At 52.7% G+C, this 1784-nt stretch overlaps 1 protein-coding gene across 1 annotated transcript in view; it reads left to right on the forward strand.

Annotated features, from left to right (window-relative positions):
- DICER1 (dicer 1, ribonuclease III) overlaps positions 1-1784 on the forward strand; it is a 47891-nt gene that overhangs the window by 30761 nt on the left and 15346 nt on the right. Inside the window, exon 20 of the mRNA XM_021712890.1 lies at positions 1301-1770. Coding sequence (XP_021568565.1) covers positions 1301-1770 — 470 coding nt within the window. The remainder of the gene's footprint in view (positions 1-1300; positions 1771-1784) is intronic.

Raw genomic sequence — 1784 nt, forward strand, 5'->3', positions numbered from 1 at the left:
TGGACTCAAGTGAACCTCAGCTTTCCGGAGTCTATCAGAATACTGGCACAAGTCACCCTGCTTAGAAACCGTGACTCATTCTTTTTTTTTTTTTTTTTTTTGAGTTGGAGTCTCACTCTGTCAGCCAGGGTGGAGTGCAGTGGCCACCCCCAGCCACCCCAGCCTCGACTTGATGGGCTCCAGCGATCCTTCCACCTCATCCTTCCAAGTAGCTGGAATTACAGGCATGCACTGCCATGCCCGGCTAATTCTTTGATTTATTGTCGAGATGAGGTCTCGCCAAGTTGCCCAGGTGGGTCTTGAACCCGCGGGCTCAGGCAGTTCACTCACCTAAGCCTCCCAAGGCGCGGCATTACAGGCTGACCACCGAGCCCGGCTTGTAACTCATTCTTTTTTTTTTTTTTTTTTTAATAATTAATCAGTATTTTTATTATAGTTTTGTGGGGTACAGTTAAGGGTTAGGTGTACAATTACGTTTCATTCAGACACCCTGTTGATAAGAGGTGTTTTCCCAGCCCCAGACAGATATTTGCTACTGTTAATCCCCTCCCCCTCCCCCCCATGGAATAATTCTTAAAAGAGCAAAAGAACGATGGGTGTCTACTATATGAGATTAATACATTGCTTGACTCTGTGTCGGTCCGATCTCAGAGGAGGTGAGCTCCGGGGCAGATCAGTTCTCTGGCAACAGCAGGAGTGAGAAGGGAGACAGCTCTTGGTCGCTGTGCTGGCATCTTAAGGCTGCTTTCTCTTTTGAGAAACCAGATATACACGAAGAAGCAGTGGCCCAGCATGCTTTGTCTTCATTATTTTGTTCCCTTGCTAAGGTCTCTGCATTCTAGAGAAATTATTGCGTTGACTGCTCCAAGAAATTGGGGTCATGCAGTTGGCAATACCAAGGTGGCTTGAGGAGTGGAAGGAACTTGAACTTAAGGTAGTTGTGAACTGGCTGGCTCAGCTGGTCATCCAGGCCCCGTTTCGGGGTGGAGGCTGAGGAGGCGGTCCCGAGCCACTCTGCTGGGGGCTCCAGCCTGAGGCTCCAGGGCCCACAGGGGCCTCCGTGCCTCCTGAGCTTCTGAACTGCCCCCGGGCTCTTGAGCAAGAGGGTGACTCCACGTGGCCGCTGGTGAACTGGCGTCGTGTGGAGCTCCAGGGAAGGCTCCCTTCTGGCCTGCAAACTCGCTTCTCTTCTACGGGAGGCGTGTGCTCATGGCGCTCTTTATCTTTTCATCCCAGTTGCTGTTGCTCTGAGTCTAGTTCTTTTGAAGAGCCTGACGAAGTCACCCGCGTGTCTTTGCAGATACCCTAACTTGGACTTCGGGTGGAAAAAGTCTATGGACAGCAAGTCTTTCGTCTCGGCCTCCCACTCCTCTTCCGCGGAAAACGACAACTGCCGTAAGCACAGCGCACTTGTAGTCCCTGAAAATGCTGCACACCAAGGTGCTACCAGAACCTCCCGTCTAGAAAACCATGACCCAATGTCTGTGAGCTGCAGAACGTTACTCAGTGAGTCACCGGGTAAGCTCCCGATTGAAGCTTCAGCAGATCTCTCCGCAGGTAACGGTCTTTCTCCCGGTAAAAATCTTGCCAACGGCCGTTACGATTTAGCTGGCAGAGACGCTTGCCAAGGAAAGCAGCTGCATCGCTCCAAGCAGGAAATACCTGTGCAACCCACTACCTCACGTCCCATCCAGACTTCCTGCCGCCGCGGGAGCCAGCCCGAGCCCGGCGCTGAACGTGCTCGGCCGCGCCGCCAGCACCTGGACGGAAGTGCCGACCGACCT

Source organism: Carlito syrichta, unplaced genomic scaffold (genome assembly GCF_000164805.1).
Source record: "Carlito syrichta isolate Samal-C Ts95f unplaced genomic scaffold, Tarsius_syrichta-2.0.1 Scaffold303688, whole genome shotgun sequence".
Lineage (NCBI taxonomy): Eukaryota > Metazoa > Chordata > Mammalia > Primates > Tarsiidae > Carlito > Carlito syrichta.